This window comes from Talpa occidentalis, unplaced genomic scaffold (genome assembly GCF_014898055.3).
Source record: "Talpa occidentalis isolate TD23 unplaced genomic scaffold, MPIMG_talOcc4v2.1 talOcc4.9, whole genome shotgun sequence".
Lineage (NCBI taxonomy): Eukaryota > Metazoa > Chordata > Mammalia > Eulipotyphla > Talpidae > Talpa > Talpa occidentalis.
The window spans coordinates 66,125,841-66,153,651 of NW_023605305.1; the positions used below are offsets into that span (position 1 = coordinate 66,125,841).

At 44.8% G+C, this 27,811-nt stretch overlaps 1 protein-coding gene across 1 annotated transcript; it reads left to right on the top strand.

The window, feature by feature from the left end:
* Window positions 1-2,998: 2,998 nt before the first annotated feature.
* BNIP1 (BCL2 interacting protein 1) lies at window positions 2,999-18,151 on the top strand. Its single transcript, XM_037500130.2, has 6 exons — window positions 2,999-3,102; window positions 5,870-5,962; window positions 7,850-7,941; window positions 9,458-9,559; window positions 10,365-10,483; window positions 17,282-18,151. The coding sequence occupies exons 1-6, from the start codon at window positions 3,019-3,021 to the stop codon at window positions 17,476-17,478; spliced, it is 687 nt and encodes a 228-aa protein (XP_037356027.1). The 5' UTR covers window positions 2,999-3,018; the 3' UTR covers window positions 17,479-18,151.
* The last annotated feature ends 9,660 nt before the right edge of the window (window positions 18,152-27,811 follow it).

The window sequence follows — 27,811 nt, forward strand, 5'->3', positions numbered from 1 at the left end:
AGCAGCGGGCGAGACAGGAGAGGTCTGCTGCGCCATGTGTGTTACCTCCCTGGTGGGTCAGGGAATCAAACTCATGCTGCAGTGACTGGCGACAGCCTGAAAGCTCTGTCTTTAACCCCTACGCCACCAAGGGAGGCAAGTGTAACTTTTTCACGCCTTTCTGCTCCATGTGCCTCCTCCAAGTCGTCTTGATCTCTTTCCTTCTTCCTGTTTTTAGCTTCTCTCTGCCCAGCTCCACCCTCCCTTTGGTGGGACAGACAAACTGGAACCTCCCTTTTCCCTGTGGATTACCCTGTTACAAACTGTTAAGAGGAGCATGCCCTAAAAGAGGGTTCAGCCATCCACATACACAAAGGTAAAAAAAACAGACTTAATGTGAAAGATTTTAATTTGTGTGGCGAGAGGGGGGGGGGGAGAGAAAGAGAGAGAAACGAAAGGATGTTCCTAATAAAACTCGGAAAATTACCCATCCCCTTCTGGGCAAATGTCCAGCCAAACAGGTTCAATCCAAAGCAGGGCAGCTCAGGCCAAAAGCTTGTCACAGTCTAAGGCACCTTCTGGCAGGGGACCACAAGAAAGGGATTAGTCATGTCTCAGCTGGGACAAAAGGAGAGACCTGAAATTCAAAATATATCACATAATCCATCATAAGGTCAAGATAATGGTTGCCATTGTCTCTGCCAAGGACCAGAAGCAGCCTCCCAACAGATGTCTCACCCACATGCTTTTCCCTCTTCCTTCATTCCACCTCCATTTATGTATATACTTAGCTCTTTCCCAGCTGTCCCCCATTCAGGAAGTCCAATTAATGGCCTGCTGGGAGTTGTAGTCCAAGGTAGTTATGGGGCTGCATTGTGATGCTCCTCCCCCTTTCATAGTCCTTAACACTGGTAAGTCCATTTGCCTTGGGGCAAGACACTAGTCTCTGTGCCTGTTCTCTCACCTGTAAAAGGCAGATAATTCTACTTCATGGGATTGTGGTGGGAGTTAAATTAGGTGACATACATGAATCACTAGGTAGAAAGTGGCTGGCACATTAGAAGCACTCCCAAATGTCAGTAATACAAAAATAGCAGCTAGCAAAAACTGAGTTCTGACCACATGCCACATTACTATATGTCCTAATTTAATACCCCACCCAACCCTACCATCAATTATCTCTAAGGAGACTGAGGCGCAGAGATATGAAGAGCATTACCAAGCAGGGTTCAAACCAGGGCTGACTCCCAGTTGCAGTATGTAGCCTCTATCTTAGATGCAGCAGGGGCAACAAACACTTTAAAGGGAGGGTGTGTGCGTGCTGAGGAACACAGACGGGCAAGAGCACAGTTCCACTTGTACAATACTACTCAGGGCACCATATTTGGTTTTTGAGGGCAGATGTGGCTTTTAGTTAAGGCTCTGTGCTTTCAGTTTGGTTAATATTGGGGTAGGTGTGTTCGTTTTGGTTTTGATCTACACTTAGTCCATCTCCTGATCTTTAAAATTGGGCCATTGGTTCGATCCCCGGCTGCTCCCCGGCCACCAGAGGAGGGTCCCACATGGCGCGCAGACCTCTCCTGCCGCCCGCTGCTCCCCTCAGCAGTGTGCTTCGGTCCTTCTGCCTGCTCTGCTCCCCGCTCTGGCTCTGGTGAATTCTCTCACCCTCCCGCGCTTCTGACTGTACCCAGTGCTTGCATAAATAAATAAAAAAAAAAAATCTTAAAAAAATAAAATAAAATAAAATTGGGCCATTACTTATTTCAAGGGTGGCTGTGATGACTAAGAGAAACAAATGCAGCTAGGCACTCAGTCCTCACACTCTATGCTTGCTCAAGTGAACCCACAATGTAGGAGTGTAGAACTAGGGGGAAAGCATTCTAAGCTAAGATTGAACAAGAGTTTGAGGAACTCAGAAAGGGGGCAGGGCTGGTGGAGTGGCTGATGATCTTGGGTAGCAGTTAAGAAATATGGAGTATTAAATAAAAATAAAATGAAGTGCTACCACTTGTTGAGGGTCTACTCTTAGTTTATTTCCATCAAAAACTACATTGATTCATCAAAACTACCCAGCAAGTAGATTCAGTTGAACACAAAAGGGAACCACCCGCCAGAAGCCAAAGATGAGATGGGATGGTGTAAGATGTGTGGTGACTTGATCAGGGTGCTTTTAAGAAAGATCTCTGACTGGGCCTCCCCGGTGGCGCAGCGGTTGAGCGCTGGGTTGCGAAGCTGCCCGCGGCCTCTGCGGCGCCGGTTCGATCCCCGGCTGCTCCCCGGCCACCGGAGGAGGATCCCACATGGTGCGCAGACCTCTCCTGCCACCCGCTGCTCCCCTCAGCAGTGTACCTCGGTCCTTCTGCCTGCTCTGCTCCCCGCTCTGGCTCTGGTGAATTCTCTCACCCTCCCGCGCTTCTGACTGTACCCAGTGCATGTATAAACAAAACAAACAAATATAATAAATAAATAAATAAAAAACATGCCTCTATAAAAAAAAAAAAAAAAAAAAAGAAAGATCTCTGACTATGTGTAGGAGGACAGGAAGTGGCCTACCCACCCGCCTTGAATTCCTCACAATAAAACAAAGTAATAATATCATTTTTTCTTTTATTCTACAATACAATGCGTTTTCACTGTAGAAATTGTAAAATATACAAGAAACTTTAAAGAAATGCAAAACTCGTTAATTTCACCTTCCAAAGACATCCCAATCAAGACTTTCCGTACTTTATTCCCCCTCTATGCAAAATAAGTGTTGTCATTAGAATAGCTAACAGGCGCAAGATGGGGGACGCCACTGTTAAAACCCCCTACACGCTTTGTCACCTCTTCCTCTCCGTGCCATTACGACTAGACCAACCGGCAAGACTGACTTTGCCCACGTGTCAGGGAAAGTCCCTACCTTTGGCATTTGCCGACCTCGCTCGCCGCAGCACGGCCTCTAGGGGGCGCTGCCGTGGACGCCGAGGGGAAGGAAGGGAAGCGCGAAAACGCGATAAAGTTTGGCCACCGCCGCTGCCCGTAGCTGGCGTCCCCAACATGGCGGCTCCCCAAGATGTCCACGTCCGGATCTGTAACCAAGAGATTGTCAAATTTGACCTGGAGGTGAAGGCGCTTATCCAGGTACTCATTCCCGGGACTCCTGCTCTAGCAGCCCTAAACCCAAGCTCCCCTGGCCTGGGAATTCGGCGGGCTCATCTGCGAGGTCGTTGGTCCCGCCCGATGGCTGATTTCCCCCTGGCTAATCCCCTACTTGGTCAGGTCCCTTGATTCTCTATCCAAGTGCCCTTTGCTCATCCTCCTCCGGGCGTCCTGCTTGTCCCACACCCTACTCAGGCTTCCCCACTTGGTTTCTCCTGGACCACCTCCCAACACACCTGTCACCTGCTTGGCCCTACCTTCTGCCACTGCCCTGCCCAACAGCTGGTGGTGTCCTTGAGGTCACTAGCCCCGCTCCGGCTGTCCACGTCGCTAGTTCCCGTGCCCCCTGGCACCCAAGCCTCCTAGTAAAGGACGCATGTGAAAGGAACGTAATCTGGGCATTGGTTGTGATTTTGTAAGTGAAAAAATCGTGTAACCTGCCAAGACCTGCATCATTAGGAAGATAGTGGCAAAACCGCGACCCAGACGGGCAAAGTCGGTCTACAGAAGGGACGAGAAAGTCAGTACATTTAACAGATGGGGTAATTGGTGCCTTTGCCTTAAGCCATTTTGGGGAGAAGACTGTAAGGCAATAAACCAGTTGGCATAGGCAAGAGTCAGGAATGAAGAAATGGTTCCTTGAATTTAACAAAAAGAAGCCAAGAGTTTAAACCTTGGTTTTAAGCAGATCGTTTCTATTTCCAACAAATGTTACTAAACACTGCAACTAACTGTGGCTAAAAGAAAGGAAAGTAGGGCCTCCCCGGTGGCGCAGCGGTTGAGCGCTGGGTTGTGAAGCTGCCCGCAGCTTCTGCAGCGCCGGTTCGATCCCCGGCTGCTCCCCGGCCACCGGAGGAGGGTCCCACATGGCGCGCAGACCTCTCCTGCAGCTCACTGCTCCCCTCAGCAGTGTGCTTCGGTCCTTCTGCCTGCTCTGCTCCCCACTCTGGCTCTGGTGAATTCTCTCACCCTCCCGCGCTGCTGACTGTGCCCAGTGCGTGTATAAATAAATAAATAAATAAATAAATAAATAAATAAATAAATAAATCTTTAAAAATAAATAAAAGAAAGAGGGCCTCCCCTGTGGCGCAGCGGTTGAGCGCTGGGTTGCGAAGCTGCCCGCAGCCTCTGCAGTGCTGGTTCGATCCCCGGCTGCTCCCCGGCCACCGGAGGAGGGTCCCACATGGCGCGCTAGACCTCTCCTGCCGACCGCTGCTCCCCTCAGCAGTGTACTTCGGTCCTTCTGCCTGTTCTGCATCCTGCTCTGACTCTGGTGAATTCTCTCACCCTCCCGCGCTTCTGACTGTACCCAGTGCTTGTATGAATAAATAAATCAATCAAAAATAAATAAATAAATAAAAGAAAGAAAGGAAAGTAGGGCTGCCCACGGAAACCAGATGCGTAATAAACCCAGTTAGTGAATGGTGCCAGGAAATGTGATTTAATGTGTAAGCCAGAGAACAAGTGAGGAAACTTGGCAAACATTTACAATTGAGCTTTACTTCTCCCATGTTCAAATGCAAAACTTTTGGGACAATGTTAAAAACATAAACATAGGAATCATACAAATAAAATTGCCTTTTTGGATAACCTAATTTATGTGTAATAGTCATTATAACCATCTTTTAATATATGTAATATATTGTGAATTACATGATAAAATTGCTTAAGCCCCCTTTTGAACTCTAATATTTGGGTTCTTGTGGTTGCTAATGAGAAGCATTGAGTATAAATGTGTTTCAGCTCCTATTCTGAACATTCTACATATATACATGTTCTATTAGTCAGGTCATGTCTTAATGCAGCAACTGAGGCTTATTTTTTAAACCTTGGTTTAAAGTTCACAGAGAACTGAAGGCTTTTTATTTTTTATTTTTTTAAAGATTTATTTACTTATGTATACAAGAACTGGGGTACAGACCAGAGGTGTGGGAGGTGAGAAGATTCACCAGAGACAGAATGTGGAACAGAACAGGCAGACTGACTGAAGTACACTGATGAGGGGAGCAGTGGGCGAGACAGGAGAGGTCTGCTGTGCCATGTGGGTAGCGCCCTGACTGGGGATCAAACTCTTGCTGCAGTAGCTGCGAATAGCTTCATAGGTTGCGTCTTAACCCCTTGCGCCACCAGGGAGGCCCTGAAGGTTTTTTTTAAAGGTCACTCATCAAACAGATTGCTGCAGCCAGGGTTTTAATCCACATAGTCTGGTTCTTGACTCTACCTTAAAAACTTGGCTGGTAATATGAATGACTTGAAGCAAATTACCAGTCTACCCTGGAACATATCTGTGAACACTGTGATTTATAATGGATGGTTTATAAAATCAGATGGAAGAAATTAATCATAAGAAGTTCATCTGGTCATACAATGCCAGGAGTTTAGCACCCGGTTTTCAAGTTGGAAAGATCTAAAATTATAGTCTGACTTTTGGATGTCATGTATACTTTTCACCTTTTGTATTGGCCTGGTGACATATTATTAAGTGTTTGGAACTAATAAATCGAGACAAAATTGTATTCTCTCTGCTTTTATATTACTTGCTTAAAAATCGAAAGCAGAATGGGAGAAACGCAAATAGTAATGTTCTTGCTTGTGTTGTAGAAATAAACAGCAAATATCAGAATGAATCACAGCTAGTAGGCCACCCTTAGATGTGTCTAAGGTCTAAGGTGTAAGCTGTCACTATAGATAGTGTCCTTTCATTTCATTGCCTTGGCAAAGACCCCCTCATCTCTTCAATGTCTCCTAGGATATTCGAGATTGTTCAGGACCATTAAGCGCATTGACTGAACTGAATACTAAAGTGAAAGAGAAATTTCAACAGTTGCGCCACAGGATACAGGTGAGTGGCCCCAATCTGAAATGCTAAGAATGGGTAACAATAAAGGGGCTCGGTTGTGGGACTTACCTCCACCCGAGAGCTGTCTAGGATCTTCAGTAAACGTTTGGAGAGTGAAGATACTTTACTCACCTACCATTTAGGTGAAAATGCAGATTACTGCATTTTGAATGCAGATTACTGCCAGATCTGTTAACGAGTACATGACAGGTACACCATTGCCTTTGGAATTCTCAACTTGAAAACTCTGAGGTCGCTTGAATTACTTCCTTTTCTGTACCACTCTCTTCACTCAATTTCTACTTACTAACCCATCTCCAGTGCCTCCTGGTTTTTATCATGCTGTCACTGCCCAGCCTCTTCTGTTTCTGTATTCACCGGACAATTATAGGCACATATAACACTTCTAAACTCAACTCTGCTGTATGTGCTGTCTCAAAAATCAGTAAAGTGAGAAGTACCAGTTTGAATGTATTAGGTGTTTCTGCTGTGGTGCCCTCAATGAGGATAAGATGAGTATATGATCTGCCCAGCCCGGATGGGTCTTGGCACCAGCCTTTAGACTTGTGTGTTTCAAATGACATGGGCTCAATTGCCAGCCAGTAGCTCCATTGATGCTTTAACAGAAGAAGATTATCTATTCCAAGGCTGATAGAAAAACTAGATTTTCAAGGGTACTTATGAAAATATGCTGTTCTTGCCATAGGAGTTCACTATAGAATTTCAGCAATGTCATTGTGCATAGCTGATCTCTTTCTGCCTCCATTCCCAGCATTGATTTAATCTATTAAAAATTGTTTTGAAAGGCTGTTATTTTCACATGTTTGTGAATATTGGCATACAGTGAAAAATATGGTGTGCTTCTAATTTGTTCTCTGTTCCCCTCCTCCAAACAGGTAACCACTTTTATTTGTTACTTAATGTATCTTTCTATAGTTTCTCTGTCAGATGCTAAAAAAGGCAAATGTGTTTTATTTCTTTCTCATCTAAAAGGTAACATACTAAAACACCGCTTTTTCAAACTTAAGAAGATTGATTGGAAATCTTCCCATATCAGCAGATATTGTCTGTGGGACTTTTGTTCTCACCAGAGATTTTTGCCAAGTTTCCTAGGATTATCACAAGTCTGAGAACACTTTTTATGTTAATTTCCCCTAATGGAGATTCTGGAAGCATTCTGGGAGGATGAACTTGAACCCCTGCTCAGTGTGAGGTAGCTCCATGTTTATAAATTCTCAGGGGAAATATATTTTATCCCTCTAGCCAGAGCCCACAGCAGAAAAGGACAGGCTTCTATGTTGTTTCTGTGCTGGCTGATGACACTTTCCCAGTTCTCTTTTCCACTGAGGGTGCCTCCCACAGTGGGTCCTTGATTTGTGGTGTTCTCAATTCCAATTTTTAGCCTCAAATAGTGTAAGTCTTCATTTTCCTGCCCCTACATGGTCTTTAAAGCCCTGTAGCCTTTTGTTCCCTTCCCAGTCTATAATGAACCTAGGCACAGAGATGGAGAGTGATGAGCACTGAGAAGCAGATAGTAGTTTGCATTTTGCATGATAATTGCAATGTGGGCTCAGTGGTTCCCCACCAGTCATGTGTCCACTTTTCATTTCAAGCACCCCTCACTCCCACTCCAGTGCAGCCACCCATCACTCACAGGCTCTGCGCATAGGCTGACCACTCTGGCTCTTAGGACCTTCTCACTTGGGGCCTTAGGTATTGTCCTTAGTTTCTTACAAACTCAGCTATATATTTAAATGTCTGTTTGTTACCTGGCATTCCCAGGTGGTCTTTGACTGCTGCTCTATGACCTTACTAAAAATAGAAGTGCTGTTCAAAATTTTTATATTGGTTTTTAAAATCATTTTAATATATATTTATTTCCCCCCAAAGGAGCTTGAGCAGTCTGCGAAAGAGCAAGACAAAGAGTCCGAGAAGCAAGTTTTGCTCCAGGAAGTGGAGAATCATAAAAAGCAGATGCTCAGGTAGGCAGGGCCTGGTTTGCCAGCAGCCTCTGCTGGCTCTCTTGCTTCCTGCGAGACTTGTCCTGGGTTTGTCTAACAAGCCTGCCTTAATGGTTTCTTTGTCTCATTCATGCACAGACGGAAGGCGGCCTCTAGGTCGGTAATTCCTAAGGGGGATCAAGCAGGGACTATTGAGTCAGTGAAATGGCATAGCTTACAACAGCACATTTAGCATGATACTATATTTTATATTTTAAAAAAAATACCAAAAAATGCCTGCTTTTGTAATATGAGATGCTTTTTTAGCTAGGATACCAAAAAAGGTTCCCTGAAAGAGAACATACTTAAGATGAACCAAACTTTAGAAAGTTTTGATGGGACTTTATCTAAAAAATGAAACAAAACCCAATAAACTTATATTAGGTTAAATAAAATTCAGGTTATCATTTAATCCTTGCTTGTTCAATTAAAGGTGTGTGCTATTTCTGGGTATTTAAGTGAAAGAGGTTTAACTTTTCCAACAAAATTGTCTGTTGGCTTGAAACAGTACCTGTCACTCTGCATTTGACTTTTGCATCATAAAGGTTAAATTAAAGAGAGGGTTGTTGTTGCAAAAATATTTAGAACTTGGTCAACTTTTCCAATCCTTTGGTAGCCAAGTTGCTCTCTTTAAAAATCCCTGCTAGGTTCTCGTAGGATTTTCCTTCCTTCTTGTTAGTTGGTCTGATTCTGCCGGATTCGTATTTGTCTGTGGCTTTGCTTCTGATGTGAGTAATTCTCCAGCGTCAGCCTCGCCCACAACAGCTGTGTTTATAACACCTGGCATTCAGGGGGAGAGGGGGAGCAGTAAAGATTGTATATGAATCATGTCAAACTGGACACCTGATCCTGGCTGCACCTCACCTTACCACTCACAAATAGCAAGGTGACCACCCCACAATGCTATTACAGTGTGTTTGCATAGCCCACAATCAGGAAGGCTCCTTCTGCACTTCTTGAAGAAGTGAAGAACAGCAGATCTTGAAGAAATGGTGAGGAAGACTATCTTGATGATTTTTTTCTGCTTCCCGTAACATACATTGACTGAGCAGCAAAGGGGCCAGACAGTGTTGTTCTAGGAACTAGTGATACAAAGGTGAGGAAAGCTGGATGGTTGAGGAACAGAGGCACTCAGCACACAGGCAGAGCAGTAGGTGCCACAGAGCACTTGAAGTTGGGGGTGGGGCTCATGTGCCCATCCAGAGAGCTTGGGTGTTGGGCTGCAGTCTGCAGCCTTGTGGGTTGTTAACAGATGTGTAACCTGGTCAGACTGCTCCCTCTGGCTGCCTAGGGGAGGCAAGAGAGCATCAAGGAGGTGATCTCCAGGGTTCAGAGGGTTTTGGGACATGGAAAGTTTCGGGGGAAGTGCAGAAGGAGCTTGTGGGCCATATCTGGGTGACCACCCCCATCACTGCCTTGCTGAAGGAAAAGCTGTGGTGACTTGAACTGCCAGCCTCGTGGAGTGAACAGGAACTCACCAGGACCCTTGTCATTCTAGCAATCAGGCCTCCTGGAGGAAAGCCAATCTCACTTGCAAGATTGCTATCGACAATCTAGAGAAAGCAGAACTTCTCCAGGGAGGAGATCTCTTGAGGCAAAGGTACGCATCCTTTTGTCTTTCTGGGCCCTGATGATAGACCTGAGAGCAGTTAGCAAGGTGCTAATCCATTGTGGGGAACCCCCTCTTGTTTTCAGCAGAACATTGGTATTTAATTTTATTATATAAGTAATAGTGCTACATATGAAAGAAAATATATGTTTATTTACAGTAAATTGGTAAAATAAAGTATGAATTGCAAAATGAAAATAAACTGTAATATGTTACAGACATTTTAGTATATTGCCTCCTCCCATTGTTTTTCCTTCATAGTTTTTAAAAGATAATTATCATCCCATAAATAAAAATTAGTTTCCTACTTTTCTTCATGTAATATTATAACACAAAGATTTCCTGTTTTTTTTTTTTTAAAACTCTATACAAAATTTTAGTAGTACATAATGTTCCCTTGTATGAATTAATCCTCTGTGTGTGTGTGTGTTTCCATTTCTAGTTTTTCAGTATTATAAATAATACACCAGGGCACTTCTTAGAACATAAGGTCTTTCCACATTTTGAATATTTCCTCTGGAGAGTGTCCCAGGCCTTAGGTGATTGGGTCAAAGGCATGAACTTCTCTAATGTTCCTAATACTTGCTACCGAATTGCTTTGCAGAAGGCAGCACCAGTGTGTGTCCATGCTGTTGGTCTTTCAAACATGTGGTCTGAGCACACCCTGCTGGCATTGACCCTGATCTTTAAAAAAAGTTCTAATTTCATAGAGAAGAAAATGGGAACTCACTTGAAAATGGGACTTTCTTGCAGCCAGGCTTTTGTTGACCCTCCTCCTCCCACTCTGGATCCGTAGGAAAACCACCAAGGAGAGCCTGGCCCAGACGTCCAGCGCCATCACAGAGAACCTCATGGGAATCAGCAGGATGATGTCCCAGCAGGTGCAGCAGAGCGAGGAAGCCATGCAGTCACTAGGTAAAGTCAGGCCTGAGGGGCAAGCCTCTCCCAGCCACACCGGTTGCAGAGCCCTTGCCCTGGCACCTGCCCCCAGCTCCTCCACTTCTCTCGCCCTCTCTTCTGCATGTCTTTTCTTGCTTCTTTGGCAGCGTGGTCTCACTCAGAGATCTTATTTCTCTTACTTCTCTTGTTGGTTCTTATAGTTGTACTAGAAGGTCTTTATACATGTTTTCCCAGCAGAAGCAATCCCAGGGATTCAATGAAAAACAGAGACCAACCTCCCCTGACCCCAGCCCTGTCCTGAGTGTGGGGCTGACAGGGCTAGGCAGAGGCCTGAGGGTCTATTTTCTATCGGGGCACTGGGGGCCTGTAGGAATCACTGCCTCAAAAGATGGTTAGTGTATCTGCCACCAGCACTCGGCCTGCGGTCCTACTCTCCCATGCTGTTTTTCTGTGAGTTCTTTTAAAAGCTCCAGTGAGAAAAAACTGCCTGAGACTATCTGGTTCTCCCTACAGCTTTCCCATGGTGCCTCTCTTGTGATGCAGAAGAGGCTTTCCAGGCTCTTCATATAGGAAAACAGAAGAGTTTACATATGGAATATTTTGTACAATGGCATGGAACATGAACCCTCATTGTCCCCCTTCTGGATTATTTTGATGCAAATCTCAGGCATCATCCATAAATATTTTTTCAGTGTGTCTCTAAAAAATAAGATACTCTTTGAAACAAACAAAAATCCCCAAAACCATAATATTAGTATCACCTCTAAAACTTATCCATCTGAACTTTTTTTTTCTCAGAAGCAAAAGGAAAGCAGGCAGCTGGTTCCCAAGGTCACTTGTGTTTGAAGCTTAGCTGAGCATATAGGCTTAGAACCAGCCCATCACCTCTCAGCGTGTGTCACCTTCTTGAGTGCATCACTTCTTGGAGCGTGTGCTGTGGGTGCCATCCAAGCCTGGGGAGACCCCTGGGGACCCTGAGAAAGAGGAACCCAACTGGCCTGATCTAGGACTTTTGTGCTCTGACACGGGTGGCAGGATGCATAGATCAGGACCAGACAACAGACTTAATGGCGAGAATGGTGTATGGATGCCGACGGAGAGTTGTTCTTGAGACACATTTTGCAGGAAGAGCAGGCCATTGGAGAAAGGATGCAGTTCTTTATCCTCTCCTTGCAGATCACGAATTTAGCTTGACTTAAAAACCTATTAAGACCATGGTATTTTTCAAAAGTGTAAAAGGGATATGGTGTCTGGAGTTGGCAGCAGATTCCTAGGACCGGGAACATGGGGCACAGGATTACCAGGGAGAGTTGGGGAGTCTTTGCTATAGGGGTGATGGGCACGTGGTTTTTCATGACACTTTTCTGCTTTTGTGATGGTTTAAAACTGTCTATAATATGATGTTTAAAAGGAGAGCCTACTAGGCTTTTGCTGAACACGTTCTCCAGGCAGCCAGTCTGGAGGGAGAGGGAGGGAGGGGAACAAGAGTGGTTCTGTTATGTGAAAGCTTTACCCTCCTACCCCTTGTCTTTTTCACAGTGCTGCTCTGTTTCCTCTGCTAACTTCTTTGATTTTCACTAACTTTTAATTTTTTGAAAAGGTAAACCATGTATTATGTGAGTAAGTGCAAGAATCTTAAGACAGCACTATCCACTAGAAATAAAATGAGCCAGTTCTCTGGTAGGCACATTAAAAAAGTATAAAGAAATATGAAATTAATTTTAATAGTATATATATTGAATATTATTTATTTATATAAAATTTACATCATTGTTCATTTTTGTACAATGTTTGCTTTTTCCTCTTAGATGTAGACCCCATAGAATTCCCACCACCAATTCAGCCATGCACCATGGCCATAGTCCCCTGTGCTCTTCCCTTTCCTGTTCTGATCCTTTTACCTCCATCTCCTACACAGAATGTCTCTGATTTATATTTGCCTGCCAGTTTTTTTTTTTAAAGATTTATTTATTTATTTATACAAGCACTGGGTATAGTCAGAAGCGTGGGAGGGTAAGAGAATTCACCAGAGTCAGAGCGGAGAGCAGAGCAGGCAGACTGAGGAAGTACAGTGCTGAGGGGAGCAGCGGGTGGCAGGAGAGGTCTGCGTGCCATGTGGGACCCTCACCCGGTGGCCAGGGATCAAACCAGCGCTGGAGAGGCTGCGGGCAGCTTTGCAACCCAGTGCTCAACCGCTGCGCCTCTGGGGAGGCCTGCCTGCCAGTATTTTTAGTTGTTATTTTTTCCCCTGATCCCTTATTTGGTTCCTCTATATTCCTCCTATAAGTGAAACCATCCAGTATTTTTCTTTTTCTTTATGACTTATTTCGCTGAGCATAATCCCTTCTAGCTCCATCCATGTTGCTGTGACTGGCATTAGAGTATCTTTTTTGATTGCTGAATAGTATTCCATTGTGTATATATACCATAGCTTCTTGATCCAGCCATCTATTTTTGGGCATTTGGATTGTTTCCATTTCTTACCTATTATAAATAATGCTGCAATAAATGTAAGGATGCAGGTATCCTTTTGAATTAATGTTTTTGTGTCCTTTGGGTAGATTCCTAGGAGTGGAATTGCTGGGTCATATGGAAGCTCTACGTTAGTAGGTTGAGGAATCTCCACACAGCTTTCCATAGTGGTTGGACCAGTTTGCACTCCCACCAGAAGTGCAGGAGAGTTCCTTTTTCTCCACATCCTCGTCAACATTTCTTGTTGCTAGTTTTTTTAATATGCATTGTTCTCACTGGTGTAAGGTGGCATCGCTCTTATTTTGATTTGCATTTCCCTGATTATAAGGGATGTTGAATATTTTTTCCTATGCCTGTTGGCCATTTGCATTTCCTCATTGGAGAAGTATCTTTTTAGCTCTTCTGCCCATTTTTTGGCTGGATTGTTTACTTTGTTTTTGTTGAGTCGTGTGAGTTCTTAGTAGATCTTTGTGATCAGTCCCTTATCAGTTGTATGGAGTGCAAAAATTTTCTTCCAGTCAGTAGGGTGCCTCTTTGTTCTGGCTGATGTCTCTTTTGCTGTACAGAGGCTTTGATGTAATCACAGCTGTTTATCTTTTTTTTTACTTTCTTTGCTTTGGGGGATGAGTCTTTAAAGATGATACTGAGATGTATGTCATGTAGTGTTTTACCTATATTTTCTTCCATGTGTTTTATGGTTTCAGGTCTTATGTTTAATTCTTTTATCCATTTTGAGCTGATTTTTCTGCTTGGTGTGAGGTGGTTGTCTCCTTTCATTCTTTTGCATGTGGTGGTCCAGTTTTCCCAGCACTTGCAATGTTCCATTGCATATTTTTTGCTCTTTTGTAAAAGATTAGTTGTCCATATATGTGTGGCTTTGTTTCTGGACTTTCTATTCAATTCCATTGGTCTATATGTCTGTTTTTGTTCCAGTACCATACTGTTTTAATTATCATGGCTATATAATATACTTTGACGTCTGGAAGTGTGATAGCTCCATTCTCCTTTTTAGTCAGGAGTGCTTTGGCTATTTGAGGTTTTTTGCAGCTCCATATGAATTTCATCAATATTTGTTCTATTTCTTTGAAGAATGTTATTGCGATATTTATTGGGATTGCGTTGAATCTGTAAATTGCTTTCAGTAGGATGGCCATCTTAATAATGTGAATTCTTGCAATCCATTAGCAGGGGATCTTTCCATTTCTTTGTGTCTTCTTTTATTGCTTTTAACAATGTTTTATAATTTTCTTTGTATAGGCCACTCACCTCCTTGGTTAAGTTTATTCCTAGGTATTTGATTTTTTTTTTGTTTCAATTGCAAATGGGATGGCTTTCTTAATTTCTTTTTCTTCAGATGGATTGCATATAGGAAGGCTACTGATTTTTGTATGTTGAGTTTGTATCCTACTACTTTACTAAACTGGTTTATTATTTTAATTAGTTTTTCTGTGGAGTGTTTAGGGTTCTCTATGTATGTTATCATATTGTCTGCAAATAGTAATAGTTTTACTTCTTTCCCTATTTGAATTCCTTGTATGTCTTTCACTTGTCTTACTGCTCTGGCTAGGACTTCCAATATTATATTGAAAAGTAGCGGTGAGAGTGGACATCCTGTTTTGTTCCTGATCTTAAAGGCTTTCAGCTTTTCACCATTGAGAATAATATCGACTGTGGTTTTATCATATATGGCTTTTATCATGTTAAGGTATGTTCCTTTTATCCTGAGAATTTCGAGGGCCTTCATTATAAACGGATATTTAACTTTTTCTTTGGAGAAGTCTGATGTCAGCCTGATTGGTTTTCCTTTAAAAGTTATCTGTTTTGGGCCTCCCCTGGTGGCGCAGCGGTTGAGTGCTGGGCTGCGAAGCTGCCTGCATCCTCTACAGCGCCGGTTCGACCCTGGCCACCAGCAAGGGTCCCAAATGGCGCCGCAGACCTCTCCTGCCACGCCCACTGCTCCCCTCAGCAGGGTATTTCGTCAGCCTGCCTGTTCTGTTCCCCGCTCTGGCTCTGGTGAATTCTCTCACCCTCCTGCATTTCTGACTGTACCCAGTGCTTGTATAAAAAAATAAATAAATCTTTTTTTAAAAAAAAAAAAAGTTATCTGTTTCTTCCGCCTCATCAGCTTCATTATTTTTTCTTTGTCTTGAATTCATGGAAGCTTTACTATTATGTGTCTTGCTGTAGTTTTCATTGTGGTAATTTGGTATTCCTCTAGCTTCCTGTATGTCTATTTTCATCTCCTTCTTCATGCTTGGGAAGTTCTCTTCGATTATCTCCTTGACTAGTTTCTCGATTCCTTTGTCTCACTCCTCACCATCTGGGATTCCTCTAACTCTTGTATTTACTTTTCTCAAGGTGTCAGTTCTCAAAATGTTTCTTCATTCTTTTCCTTTGTACTTCTCCTTCCTTTTCATTTTTGGTTCTTTTTATATCTGTATCTTCAAGAGTACTGATTACTTCTTCCATTTCATCTCAATTCTGTTTTCATTGCTTTTCCCAGAGTTCTTTAGGTCCTCAATTAATCTTTTGATCTCCTGCGTTTCTTTCATTTCCTTTTTTAGGGACTCAGTTTCATTCTTCAGTTTTATTAATTATTTTTCTCATATCATTCTTTTACTTTTTTGTCTTTATGTTTTTCAATCATGGTGATCTTAAATTCTCTATCTGGCAGGCAGAGAAGTTCTTCCATGTCATTGTTGAATTCTGGGGGCTGATTTTTTTTTTTTGTGGTGTGTCCTTCCCCAGAGGGCTTGCTTGTTTATTTGTATTTTTCCTTCTCCCTGTTGTTTGTTTTCTAATTTGTTCTATGCTTTGGGCCAGCATCCATTCGGAGTGCTCCTTTGGGACGTTGGTAACTGGTGGCCAGACTGAGTCCAGCACTGTTATGCCAGACTCCACAAGGATAGTGATGCTGTGTATGGATTGATGGGCACTGTCCCTGAAAATCACTGAGTCTCTGTATTCTGCTGGTCTCTTCTCCTACATGCCTGTCTTAACCTTTGCTGAGCCCTCCCTCTGTCTTTCCTCAGTTCTAGAAGGGGCTCTTGGGGTGCTGGCTTCCAGCAGCCCAGCTGGCAGGCCTGCACTTTCCTGGACCCACAGTTCACCTTGATGGCAGAGCTCTCCTTCTCTTCTACTCAGTTCTAGAAGGGGATCGTGTGGTTGCTGGATTCTATCAGCCTGGCTGGCAGGCCTGCACTTTCCTGGGACCCACAGTTCACCTTGATGGAGGAGTCCTAAATAATATATTTTGTTTATATGTAAAATAGTGCCATCAATATGCAATTAATATTTAAAAATCAAGGCACTTTATATTTCTTTTTTTTTCTATACTGAGAGATCTTTGTGTGTTTTACACATTGGGCATCACAGTCTGGATCAGCCACCTTTGCCTAGCTCAGGATCCATACCTGTCTCATGGCTGCCATGTCACATACCTTGCCCTAGGCAGTGCAGGAGGGACAGGCCAGGATAACTCTCTTTTCTGGCATCCAGTGACCCTCAGCCCCAGCCCCAGCCTCCTCCCCAGAAATACTCACTGTTACCAGTTTCTTTTTGTCTTTCTGAGATCCTCCCAGCACATAGAGCATGAGCAAATTCAATATTATTTACTCTTTATCACATGAATGGAAGCATTTTCAGTAACACTTTCATACCTTGCCCTTTCACCTAACATGTTTCCTTCTGTTCATATTCCTATGATGCCTTGTTGTGCTTTGTAGGAGAATCTTTCCAGGCGAACCTTCCTTGCCAGCATCAAGCCCAGATATTCAGACTTAGAAGTAAATCCGACACCTGAGCACATTGGCCTCGAGGGCTCATGCAGTGGCCTGAGCACAGGTGTCATGCCCTTGAAGCTGCAGTCAGTGTCACAGGACTGAAGGACTGATGTATGGGGCTGCAGCAGGCCACAGCCCCCTTGCCTTTCATGCTCCTGCAAAGAGCAGGTCTGACCATCAGGTGCCCTGGCAGGGTACACCTCACAGGTGGAAAGTTCTGGTGCCTCCCCGCAGAACTCATGGTTGCACATCTCCATAACCTAAGTTAATTTTGTGGCTGGGGCTTTAGAAAGGGGGTGTCCAGGCCACGAACCCTAGCTATGGCCTGTGACGTGGCATGTGAACCACATCACTCTCTGAGCTGGATGGGACCTGGACAAATGCCTGTTCTTCTGTGTTTGTTCTCTTCCCTCTGCATTGTCTCTGTTCACCCTTGCTCCTGACTCAGAGGCACTAACTTTGGGATGCTGTGTTACTTATACTGGTCTCCCAGCCAGCACAGCCAAGTCTTGGATTGTGTTTTAGTTTCTGAGTCAGTCTCCCTCCTCTTTTGTTTCAGTCAATTCTTCACGGACTATTCTGGATGCAAATGAAGAATTTAAGTCCATGTCGGGGACCATCCAGTTGGGACGGAAGCTTATCACAAAATATAACCGCCGAGAACTGACGGACAAACTTCTTATTTTCCTAGCCCTGGCCCTTTTTCTTGCCACAGTTCTCTATATTGTCAAAAAGCGACTCTTTCCATTTTTGTAAGATCTAAGAGCTGCCAGCTTTTGCCCTTTAAGCTCTTGTGGTCAGGACCCAGCCCTGCTTCTTGAGTTCAGGGTGGGGTGGCCCCCCAGTCTGCTCCAGAAACTCCGCAAGTGGGATGGAGACACAGCTACCCAGGTCACTGCAAGTGACTGGCTTGTAAACAGAAAGCCAGACGAGGAGAGGGAGGCCTGTCCTGGGGACTTCAAGAGCCGATGGCACTCCTGGTGACTGATGCGTGGGCTGGCAGGCTGGCCTCTGCGATTCCAGGGTGCGCCTCTCTCCCTCTCCCTCTGTGGCCTGGATGTCAGATCTGGTGGAGGCAAGAGAAGAGGAGGCAAGAAGGATGATAAAAACTCATGTTCATTCCTTGAATAAACCGGACCATGTTTAATAAGATGAAGTGTATTTGTTTTATAAGATGGCCCCCTGGAAATGTGTGTATCAGTTTTTGATGTCCAGGTTTCTAGGCCACAGACTTAGTTTATTTGTGCACTCAAAAAGAATTACTAAGCAGCAGCCACATGCAGCGTGTTACGGACCTGCCTGTGGTTGCAAACACACTGGTGAAGCAGCGTCATTTCTCCTTAGAGGTGCAGAAAGAACAGGATCCCACAGAATCTTCTGATAGGTAGTCAGGCATGCTACCATTGTGCTGCTGGCCCACCACCCCACAGACTCAAGGAAGAAGCGTGCAGACAGCCCCCGCTGCAGGCGCCTCACACTGACAGCTTCTCCTGTTTCTATGCACAGCAGCCGGGCCTGGCCTGGGGTGTGCAGTGTCTCAGGGGCTGGCCCATGCCTTTCTCTTTGAGGTCCAGAGCTAAATATAACTAAGGAGAGCGAAGCTAGTGATAAGCTGAGGCCTGTCTGGGCCTGAGTCCCATTGAGGCCAATGGGATAGGGCCTGGGCTAGGCCAGATTGGAAGATGTTAGTGATCCCTGTGCCTTAGGCCTGGCTGACATGGTGGCTGAAGTCCCCACCTCCCCCACTATTTATAGCCCCTGAGGCCCAGGGAAGGGTCATGTGAAGGCAGAGGGGGAGAGGAAAGAAAGTAGACTGGGAAGCCTGGCTCTGACCTGGTCGGAGTATTGATTTTACTCATGGACACATGATAGTGGGCATATCACCTCAGTCACAGGCCTCAATTTCCCCACCTGTAAAGAAGGGGGTGATAGTCCACATGGACCCTCATATGGTCAATTAGAAGGTAAAGCAGCAAGCACAGCTTCTGTCTGCCTGAGCAAACAGACTCAGTTCCCAAATGTACCCACAAACAGCCAGGGGCTTTGGGGGAAGCTGGCTTAGCCATTGGGAGTTCTGTTTGGATGTTTGAGCAGAGGGTACAAGAGTTAAAGGCCTCAGGAAGTGCCAGTCATCAGGGACCAAGTTATAAGCTGCCTGACTAATGAGTAGGTTCTGAGTTAAAGTATATGTGTGTATAAAACTCTCTATATAGCAGCCTTAAACAATTTCAAACTGCAGAAGACACTCTGTAAATTGTGCACGCTTATATCTTATTTATAGTCAAATTAAAACAGAATAAAGCACAGATGGGAAATTCCCACTCAGATTCCAGCTGTAAGTGCAGCAGATGGATGTCATCAAGTTAGGATTTTCTTGTCTAACATTTTTCTTTACTACTTCCTGTTCATTGTCAACATCCTCCTCGAAGTATGGAAATGAGTGGACTCCGTACTCCCTAAAAATTTTCCCTTTAACACATTGTTACTTTCATTTGCCTCCCTCCAAAAATAGGGTTGGAGGAGACCCATTTTGAAATGTCATTTATAAAGTATTTTACACCCTAAATCAGCTAAACCAGAGTGAAGTCTTCCCCACGGTGGCTGGCTCTGCAGGAAGAGGCCATGTCCACATTCGACCATTAGGGGGCAGTGTTCACACTCACTGTGGGTTTGCTGCATGTAGGCGTGTGTCTATCAGTCCCTATTAAAATTCCCTTAGGATTTTTTTTTTTTAATATACCAGTTAAAGTAAAACAGCTTATATTCTACATTTAAACTAGCTGCTTAGGAATTGAAAGTGGAGCAGTCATCAAGAGATCTTTCATTTAAAAAGTGTTTACTGAGTATTTGCTTTGTGCCAGGCACTCTTAGGGACTCACAGTGAGCAGAGCAAAGATTCCCTGTCACCATGGAACTGACAGTATGTGGGGAGGGTGGGCAAATGATAAGAAACATGTGAAGTCATTTGTTAAGTTAGAAAGCACATGTTTTGGGGAGGAAAATAGAACAGGAGATGTGGAATGTAGGTATGGGAGCAGGGTGGCAGTAGTAAGTACGATGGTCAGAGTTGGCCTCACTGAGGAGGTAAGATTGGATAAAGACTTGAGGCAAGCCCATAGGGATGTATGGAGCAGGTTCTACGCAGGGACCCGCTAGAGCCAAGGCTTAATGTGGGAGCACCTTAGGTACAGCACCTGTGATTTCTTTTTTTAATTTTAATTTTGGGAGTTACATTTTTGCTCTTACGTATGTGTACATGTTCCTCTCACCCTCCGCAAAACCACCTGTGCCCACACCCCACCTGCCTTCCTGCTCCCTGTGCCCTGTGGTAACCATTATATTCTTTCACTGAGTTCAGATACAGTGATTTATAATGGGAAATATGTATTTGGTTTTGGTCCCCATTCTTGGCTGAGAATTCCTAAAACCCTGAATTTTCCTGAAATGAGAGTAATAAAGGTTATGTCCATGAGGTGATTTGGGGGGGGCATGCCTAAGTATGGGGACCTGTTGCCCATGAAGTCAACCATGTGATTGGGGGCAGAGACTTTCAGCCCCTCCTCCTACTTACAGGCAGGGGAGAGGGATTGGAGATTGAGTTCAATCACCAATGGCCAATGATTGAATAAATCATGTCTATTAATGAAGCCTCCCTAAGACCCCCCCCCAAAGGATGGGGTTACAGGGCACTTCTGGGTTGGTGAACACATGGAGATTCAGTGAGAGTGGTGTCCTGAGAGCATGGACGCTCTGTACGCTTCGCCCCACACTTTGCCCTGTGCAGCTCCCCTATCTGACTGAGCTTTCATTAAAAACAGAAATCTAGGAAGTAAAATGTTGCCTTGAGTTTTGTGAACCACTCTAGGAAATCAATAAAAGCCATGGAGGAGGGGTCATGTGACCCTTTGATCTATGGCTTGTGGTCAGAAGCACAGGTGATAATCTAGACTTGTGATGACTACAGTGTGAGTGGGCGGCAGTCTGGGAGGACCCTATACAATCTCCAGGTAGGTGTTCCCGGAATTACATTGAATGTTCCCATTGGGGTTGGGTGGGGAAAACCCACCCACAGGACCTGGGTGTGGAATCAGAGCATAGCTGGTATAGGTGAGGAATAGCAAGGAAACCAGTGTGTACTCACACCTGTGAGTTCAGCGAGACAGTGGGGGGCAAAATCACCAAAGGCCCTGTAGTTCTTTGGAAGGATTGGCTCTGGACCCGGAGGAACATGGGGTGCCACTGGAGAACTTCGGACAGAGGTGTGACTTGATAGCAAAGTGAAGAGGACACAGGCAGAGTGGGGAGACCAGGCAGGAGGACAGTTGTAGATAGGCAGATGGCCGACTGCCGTGGAGATGTGAGAAGGTCATATTCTGGAAGTATTTTAAAGATAGAACAACAGGTTAGGCTTTTCTGAAGGAATGGGTGTCATTCTTGAAGCAATTAGGAAAAGACACTGTGAGGTTTGGGGCCCAAATGACGGAAGGAGCTAGAAGATCAGGAGTTGGGTTTGGACACAGTGTGTGAGTTGTCTGTCACATTCGAATCAGATGGCTGGTAGGTAGGTGACCATGCAGATGTGGGGTTTGTGGGAGCAGTCAGGGCTAAGGAAGTATACATTTGGAAGCCTCTGGTATGTAGATGTAATTTATTTTATATTTTTTAAAGATTATTTATTTGTGCATACAAGAACTGGGATAGAGGCCAGAGGTGTGGGGAGGGAGGTGAGAGGATTCACCAGAGACAGAGTGGGGAACAGAACAGGCAGATCCACTGAAATACACTGCTGAGGGGAGCAGCCAGGGATTGAACTCATGTTTCAGTGGCTGGCTTTAGCGTGAGAGCGCTGTCTTTAACCCCTGTGCCACCAGGGAGGCCCCTCTAGATGTGATTTAAAGGTGTGAGGTTGGGTGAGGTCACCCAGAGGCCTGAGTAGAGATAGAGAATCAATCATGGCCCTTGGCGTTGAGACGGAGAGGGAATGACCAGAGACAGCATCCACACTGAGGATACCTCCTGGGGAGCCTAGCTGGTGTGTTAATCACCAAGAAAGGAGATTTTTAGATCTTTGAGAGTCTGCATTCCTAGACAAACACTGTATGAATTCACTCATGTATGGTGTGTATAGAAAACAAACTTAGATGAACTAAATAAAACAAAAATAAACATTTGGATGTTCCCAGAAGGGAAGGGGCCAGGGGGTGGGGTACATCGGGACAAAGGGGCAATGGTCTGGTGAAGGATAGAGTTGGACATTTAGCAGTGAACTTTTTTTTAAAGATTTATTTATTTATACGTATAAGAGCAGGCCAGAGGTGTGTGTGTGTTGCGGGGGGGGGATTCACCAGAGACAGAGTGGGGAGCAGAACAGGCAGACTGACTGAAATACACTGCAGAGAGGAGCAGCGGGTGAGTCAGGAGACGTCTGCTGTGCTATATGGGCAGCTCCTTGGCCGGCGATCGAACTTGTGCTACAGTGTCTGCGCATAGCTTCATAGTGCTGAGACCTAATGCCTTGCGCCACCAGGAAGGCCTGCAGTGAACTTTTGTAATAAATACACATGCTGGTTTTCAAGGATGCACCCTCATTTTCAAGGATGCAACACATCGTAATACAATGTTACCTCAGTTAAAAAAATATATATTCATTGTTGTCTTCATTGTCATCAGTTCCTTGTCATCAAAAGCATAGAATATTTGTCAAGTTCCCCTTGTGTGTAGACACCCAAGGCCTGCACAGAAATGTGGGGACCCTGGTCTTTAAGGACCACACAGATGGCAGTGGTGCCTGCGCGCTGGGTCTCTCACAGTTGGGGGGATGCTCTTCTGGGATAGGACATGGAAAGTCTTGTGTCCCCTTGAGCAGTGATTCTGTCCTTCCTTCTTTTTACTGCCCAAGCCTATGCCACCTGTTTCACCTCCTTACCTCCTACTCCCTTGTCTACTCCAGCTAGGCCTTCTCTGCCATTCCGTGACAGAGACATCGGCATAAAAAGGGGAGATTCGATATTCCCTGTCCCCCTAATGAGGGCCGGAGCTGAGCGGCCAGGTGAACTACATAACATGGAAGAGCAGGTGGGCTCAAGAGAGAGGGAGAGCAGGGGAAGTGGGAGAAGAGATGGGAGAACACTTGGAGAGACAGGAAGAGAACATGTGGGGAGGCTGACAATGGCCATGACCTTGATTAGTGTTTTGATTCTGCTCCTTTGGTGCCAGGCTGGCCTGGCCCCTTCTGCCTCTTTCCTATGGGTCCCTGTCAGAAGGCCCCTTAGACTTGTGGAAAGCTTTCAGGGCTCAGTGGCCCTGCTTGGGGCCAACCTGCTTGCCTGGGCATTTACCCACAAAGGGAGGTGTAACTTTGGGTGTTTTATTTGAAATATTCTTTCTTCCCTCTCTACACATATCAGTTCTACTAAAAATCACACTTAATCTTTGTACTTTGTCTCTGTGGTGGATGGCAGAATTCTTTTAGACCATGCAAGTTTGGGGGTGCCAGCGTAGCCCTGTCTGCCCACTAACAATTCATCTCTCAGAACAAGCCTTGTTGAGGTCATCAGTCACCTCCAGGCTGCTCATCTGAGGGCCTTCGCCCCCACCTGACCTCATCTCTCAGTAGATGTTGACCAGTTGGTCACATTCTTAGAAACCTTTCCTGTGGAGAAGAACACACTCTCGGTTTTCCTTATGCTCTTCTGGCAACCCCTTCTCACACTTCTGTGTTCATCGTCTTTTCGGCCTTCCATGTTGGCTTAGACCTTGTTTCCTCTTCTCCTGGGTATATTCCCTCACAGGCGAGGCCGTCCACAGGTGAGCTGTAAGCCTCACCTCCAGGTTCACCACCAGATTCCCAAAGTTCTGCCTCCACTGCAGACTTCTCATTGCAGGCTGTCACCTCCACGCAGATGTCTGCAGGCGTCTGCTCCTCAGCCTGCCTGACCTCTCCCTCCCGCGCACCCTGGCCCTTCTCCAGGTTTCCCTCATCACCCCTTCCTAGGTCCCTCTTCCCTTCACCAAGCCCCTCTCCCCTTTGCCTCCATTCCACCGGCCCAGGAAACAAGACTTCGCAACAGATGCCCATCAACATCATTCTGGAAAGAAGGCACCGATACATCCGTGTTGGTGAACTTAGACTAAAAAGGACCATCTGGAGGGCGTTTCACAGGGTAACTCAATGTGGAGATGCCTTCAAGGAAACAAAACAGTAAAAAAATAAGAAGGGAGCAAAATGTAAAATAAGTTGTCTTCTGTCTTGGTGATGGTGGTCTCCCCTGGGGCCCAGGCTGAGGCTTTGCCCAAGCTGTGTTTCTTCCCTAAGCAAGGGCAGAATAAAAATAGCTGGGGGCTAATCTAAGAGATACCAGCCGGGAGTCTCAGTGGTGTTGTCAGGAATGAAGGGCTGCAGGCTGGGGTGAGGAAGGGGAAAGGGACAGTGGGGGTGGGTGTTATCGGCCCCCCCTTATGTCTCGCTGCTCAGCTCCTGTGGTATCGGCCAACTTTCATTTTCAATGGACCGCAGTGTACAGTGGTCAAAACTGTGACCTTTGATGGCAAGGAAGTCTGGGTTCCATTGTCCCCTTCCTGACGTTGGGCCCCAGGTCAGGACTGTCCCCCGTGTGGGTTCCTCACATGGAACGTAGGGACAGCCACCAGCCTTGGCCTCTTAGGGCCACTGGGAACCTTAGAGGACAAAACTTATGCCAAGATCTCACCTGGGGTCCCTCACACAGTGACCTTATGGCCTCTGTCTTCATTCGCAGACCTAAGTGGGGTGGTCTCTTCCCTTCTCTCTTTGGGGCTTCATTTTGGGGAATGAGTACTTAGGCAAAGAAGATGCTGCGATTGGCAAGAAATCAAGAGCCCAGGATGGAGTAGAGTTTCTCAAATGGCACAAGGGCTGAGTGGGAGAGAGCAGGCCATCTTTCCCAATCCATTAAGAAAAAAGAAAAAAAAGTCTATGAGTCGAATTAGCTCCGTATAAAATCTTCACTTCCAAATGCAACTTGCCCCTTTATTGAGATATAATTGACACTTAAAGTCAAGTAAGTTTAAGGTATCAAGGTTGTACATTTGTGATTATACATTGCAAAATGATTACCACTGTGAACATATTGTAAGATTTTATGCCCTAGCAGGCAAGAGAGCAAAGCCATCTGCATACACTTCAAGTGTGAATAGCCTTCATCTGCAGCTGATGCAGGAATTCTGCTGCCTGAAGGTAAAGTCAGTCTCTTCCACTGAGCACCAAGGAGCCAAATAAAGAACATTTAACAATAGTTACCTACCCAGCCTTTGCATCTCTACAAGAATCTAGAAAGGAAGAGATCAAATCTTGCCTTGACTTCCATCAGCCTGTTTTCAGGGCAAAACAACTTAAAACAGAAACCTCCTGTAAAGAATAATTACATTCTCAATGTAGTGACTCATGTTCCTACCTATATAAACTAAATTCAAGCTTATGTTTATTGGAACAGTGCTCATGGAATGAAATCTGTTAGCCTGCTTCTGGGGTTCAAATCCTCCTTCTAAATTATCTAATAATCTCTTTGTCTAACTATTGTTGAGACTTTATTTCCTGTTAACACCACCATAGTATGAGTTACCAACTCCATCCCTTCACCTTGCTACCATTTTTTGTGTATGTGGTGAGAGCACTTGAGATCTACTCTTTTAGCAACATTCACATATACAGTACAGTGTTATCAGCTATAATTGTTAGGGGGAAAAGGATGTCCTAAAGCTAATTCCATGCAGGCTTTGTAGACTCCACCCCCACCCCAGGCCAAAGCCAAAAGACACTGGGAACTCCAAATCCCATCACCACCAAAGGGAAGGTGGCTGGGACCTGAGGGTGGGGTTAAGCAGCCAGGTGTGGTATAAAGCCAGACAAGTGGGCTTTGGAGGGGAATCCCCCATTTTTGGCTCTCCGCCAGCTCGAAGCTTCCGGCCAGCTCTGAGAGTGCCTTTGGGTTTCCAGGTCGGCGAATCAGGTAGGACGCATTAAAGACTTTATTTCCCTATTTTCTCCCTGAGTTGTACATTTCCTTTTTCCTTTTCCCTTGTAAATAAACCTTTTATTAACCTTTTGTGTGTGCCTGTAGTGGAGTATTAATAAGTCCCTTTTAAGCACGTGGGTGAGGACCCACAGCCAGGCAACCCGTTTTATTTTATATCAGGGTTTCCCTATAACATAATCACTGTGCTTTAATTACAGCTGCAAAAGTTTTAATCTTATAACTAGAAGTTTGCACCCTTCAAGCAACATCTCCATTTCTCCCACCTCTCAGCCTCTGGATACCACCGCTCAACTTTTTATTTCTATGTGTTGATAAATTTTATTTTATTTTATTTTTTTAAGATTTATTTATTTATTTATACAAGCACTGGGTACAGTCAGAAGCGCGGGAGGTGAGAGAATTCACCAGAGCCAGAGCGGGGAGCAGAACAGGGAGACTGACGAAGTGCACTGCTGAGGGGAGCAGCGGGCATGGCAGGAGAAGTCTGTGTATCATGCGGGACCCTCGCCCGATGGCTGGGATCAAACTGGCGCTGTGAGGCTGCGGGCAGCTTCGCAGCCGAGTGCTCAACCGCTGCACCACCGGGGAGGCCCATGTGTTGATAAATTTTAGAGTCCACATATAAGTGATATCATACAGTATTTGTCTTTCTCTCTCTGACTTCACTCAGCATAATGCCCTCCAGTTTCATCCATGGTGTCACAAACGGCTGAATAATATTCTGCTCAGTGTATATGCACTTGTGTACAAACACACCACATCTTTATCCATTCACTGGTTGAAGCTAAGTTGTCACCATATCTTGACTATTATGAATAATGCCACATAAACTTGGGAGTGTAGATATTCTTTCAATATCCTCTTTTCATTTCCTTTGGATATATATCCAGAAATAGGATTGCTGGATCATGTAGTTACTTTTTTTTTTATTTTTTTGAGGGCCCTCCAGATCATTACCTATAGTGGCTACCCCAGTTTCCATTCCCAGCAATAGCACTTGAAGGTTTTCTTTTTTCCACATTCTCATCAATGCTTGTCATGTCTTTGTCTTTTTGATAATAATCATAATCACGAGGGTGAGGTGATAGGTCATTCCTCTGCCCATTTTTAAATTGGGTTTGTTAGTTCTTTTGCTCTTTAGTTGTATGATGTTCTCTTTTTCTTATTATTCTTAAGTCTTTGTTCTTTCCCTCCAAACCGTCTTTGTTTGCTGCTGAGTGTTCCTAGATATAATAATCTATAACAAAGCAAATGACTATGAACTGAAAAATGAGGAAATGGCCAGTGAGCTTTAATCTGACAACTTGATTGGTATTAAAAACAAGAGTGCTCCTGACAGAAATGACAGTTTCTAAGAAACATGTGGCAGCTTCACATTTAACACACTTAGCGTGGAGCCCCCTGAGAAAGACAAAGACTTTTTGCCGGGAGTTCCTGAAATCCCTCGGCCCTTGCACCACATCTTGTGTGTGAGATGGGGTGCGCAGGGGTCCCTGATTGGTCCGGTCTGGGTCGCGTGCCCAGCATGGAGGAGGAGTCAGTTCTGCTTCAACCAACCACGGATTCCAAGGCAGAAAGGGCCGGGGTGGGGGTTGTCGATGCCGCTTACACTACACTCTGCAACTTCCCGGCTGCCACCATCTAGGATAGTGATGTGGGGGCCACTGTGGCTACTGCAACCCTGAGGTGGGCCTTACACAATTTGGTTTGGGGTTTTCACACTAATTAATGGTTTGGAGGAAAAGAACAAAGACTTAAGACTAATGATAAAAAGAGAACATCGTACAACTAAATGGCAAAAGAACTAAGAAACCCAATTTAAAAATGGGCAGAGGAATGAGGTATCACCTCACACTTGTGATTATGATTATTATCAAAAAGACAAAGAAACGACAAGCATTGATGAGAATGTGGAAAAAAGGAAACCTATCAAACCAATTAAGACTGGAGAATGTTTCCATTATAGGAAGGAGGATACTTTTTTTCCTTATTAAGGAAGCAATGTATGTTAATTTCAGAAAAAAATTAGAAAATATATTTAGCCAAAACAAATCCCACCCCCCAAAAAGAATATG